The 2,500-nt window shown below is 39.0% G+C and overlaps 1 protein-coding gene and 1 long non-coding RNA gene across 3 annotated transcripts in view; one reads left to right on the top strand and one right to left on the bottom strand.

The window, feature by feature from the left end:
• The window catches only part of LOC143702874 (uncharacterized), a 747-nt gene extending 534 nt beyond the window's left edge, over positions 1–213 (top strand). Inside the window, exon 3 of one of the 2 annotated variants that reach the window (XR_013190648.1) lies at positions 172–213. This is a non-coding gene — a long non-coding RNA (uncharacterized LOC143702874). The other variant, XR_013190647.1, reaches the window with a different exon arrangement.
• Positions 1–2,500, bottom strand: part of tab1 (TGF-beta activated kinase 1/MAP3K7 binding protein 1) — a 16,994-nt gene that overhangs the window by 343 nt on the left and 14,151 nt on the right. The window contains exons 9-10 of the mRNA XM_077196781.1: positions 1,373–1,586; positions 1–500 (exon numbers count right to left, since the gene is read on the bottom strand). The exon at positions 1–500 is cut by the window's left edge and continues 343 nt beyond it. Of these exons, the coding sequence (XP_077052896.1) occupies positions 343–500; positions 1,373–1,586 (372 nt within the window). The 3' untranslated portion in view covers positions 1–342. The remainder of the gene's footprint in view (positions 501–1,372; positions 1,587–2,500) is intronic.

Here is a 2,500-nt window from a genome sequence, read left to right as displayed (position 1 = left end):
GTGTGTGTGTGTTACCCAGCGGTGTGTGTGTGTGTTACCCAGCGGTGTGTGTGTGTGTGTTACCCAGCGGTGTGTGTGTGTGTGTTACCCAGCGGTGTGTGTGTGTGTGTTACCCAGCGGTGTGTGTGTGTGTGTGTTACCCAGCGGTGTGTGTGTGTGTGTGTTACCCAGCGGTGTGTGTGTGTGTGTTACCCAGCGGTGGGTGTGTGTGTGTTACCCAGCGGTGTGTGTGTGTGTTACCCAGCGGTGGGTGTGTGTGTGTTACCCAGCGGTGTGTGTGTGTGTGTTACCCAGCGGGGTGTGTGTGTGTGTGTGTGTTACCCAGCGGTGTGTGTGTGTGTGTTACCCAGCGGTGGGTGTGTCTCCCTCCAGTGTGGACGCTGTGTTGGAGCCGTTGGTCAGTGTTCCCTGCGCCGGCATGACCAGAGACAGTGTGACGCTGGTCTTACTGGTGCTCTGATGGTTCGAGTACGGCACCGACACGGGGTAGATCCGGCCGCCTGCACACACACACACACACACACCGCCCAGAGTCAGTGTGTGGGGATGTAAGACTCATAAACACACACTCTGCATCCTAATTGTGAAAGACTACAAAATTACTTATTTTCAACTATTTATAAACTTCCAGTCAAAAGGTTTGGATCGGAAAGATTTTATATGTTTTTAAAAGAAGTCTCTTCTGCTCACCAAGGTTGAATTTATTTGATAAAAAATACAATAACTAAAAAAACAGTAATATTGTTAAATATAATGACAATTTAAAATAACTGTTTCCTATTTAAAATATATTTTAAAGTGTAATTTATTCCTGTGATGAAAGCTTTTCATTACTCCAGTCTTCAGTGTCACATGATCCTTCAGAAATCACTATAATATGATGGTTTATTACCACAAAAGCCTTCTTTTTCAGATAAATGCTGTTCTTTTGAACTTTCTTTTCATCAAAAAATCCATCCTGAAATAAAAATAATAAATAATATCAGATCATCATATTATAGTGATTTCTGAAGGATCATGTGACACTGAAGACTGGAGTAATGATGCTGAAAATTCAGCTTTGATCACAGGAATAAATTACACTTTACTATATATTCACATAGAAAACAGCTGATTTACATTATAATATTATTTCACTGTTTTACTGTATTTTTGATCAAATAAATGCAGGTTCGGTGAGCAGAAGAGACTTCTGTTAAAAAAATAAATTCTTACTGATCCAAAACTTTTGACTGGTTGTGAATTTTGTCAAATTTCAGCTCTATTTCAAATAACAGAAATTATTTAATAGTCTTAGCTAAAGGATAATAACAGAAATGTTTCAGTAGCGTTAGCTAAAGGATAATAAGGTGTAACAGTGGTGTGTGTTCACCTTGTGTGGGCGTGAGAGACCCGTCCACGAGTGTGTCGTTGATGACTCGGATCAGTAAAGTCATGTCCTCATGTTTGGCGCAGTGTGTTGCTCTCTGTCTGCCGCTCACGTACACGTCATGATGAAGGCGCTTGACTCGCTCCACCACCGACTGAGCCGCCGCCTCCAGGCTGCCCTGCTGGGCCAACTCTGCGGCTACCATGGCAACCACCTCCTGGCAGGGCATCATGGGAAATGTAGTTCAGGATATCACATCTATGCTGCTGTTTTTGGAGCCTCAGAAACAGAGTTCAGTTCGGTAGCTCTAATTTAAAGTCATCATGACATCAAAATGGACAATGGAATATGATTAATCGGTGCAAATCGTTTAGATCAAAATATTTACGTTTTTTATTTTTTACTTGGTCGGAATGGTACGTAACTTAGTAAAGGTTTTGGCACTTGCTGTGTGAACAACAACTAACACAAAAAAACAAAATCATGGACATCATTTGAAAAGGTTAAATGGTCCTGATAAACACAGTCTCGCGGTGAAAAGTGAACGCATAGTAAATGAATGTGAGACGAGTTTCCTCTAGTGGAAGCGTTCGGTACTGCAGCCGAACACACTCTCACTGAACGCTCGTTTACTGACATATCAACCTCAGATTCTCAACACAACTTGTTTAGATTTATGGCTTTGATTTTCTTGCAGTTTTAGAGTAAAATGTGTTTTTCAAACTATATATTTCATATCAGATTTAAAATATTATTTTTGTGCATTCTTAATAACAATAAAAGTCAAATTCTGTAAATTTAGTTTTTTTTACTTTTTCACTTCAGCAAATCTGCTTCGTGTCGCCTTTAAAAAAAGATCAAACTTCAGTCTCTGTTTTAAAGCATTCAAGATTTACGACGGTTACAGATGGAAATTTAATTTACAGGTTTATGCTCAAAAAGTGAATAAATGGATTTTAAATACAGTGTCAATATAATTTAGTACCATAAAATCCCCTAAAAATACAAAATATTCAATAAAAAAACATTATCGAACTAAAATATAGTACATTAATTTCATCGAAATAAAAAAAATAATTTCGGTAATTTTTGACCGATTCGCGAAGAGCACCAGAATATCTTCCTCTTGCA

The sequence above is a fragment of the Siphateles boraxobius genome, unplaced genomic scaffold (assembly GCF_051911475.1).
Source record: "Siphateles boraxobius isolate OS27281-9 unplaced genomic scaffold, OSU_SipBor_1 356, whole genome shotgun sequence".
In the NCBI taxonomy this organism is placed as follows: domain Eukaryota; kingdom Metazoa; phylum Chordata; class Actinopteri; order Cypriniformes; family Leuciscidae; genus Siphateles; species Siphateles boraxobius.
The sequence above is the reverse complement of the archived record's forward strand: the minus strand, read 5'-3'. Positions and strand labels throughout refer to the sequence as shown.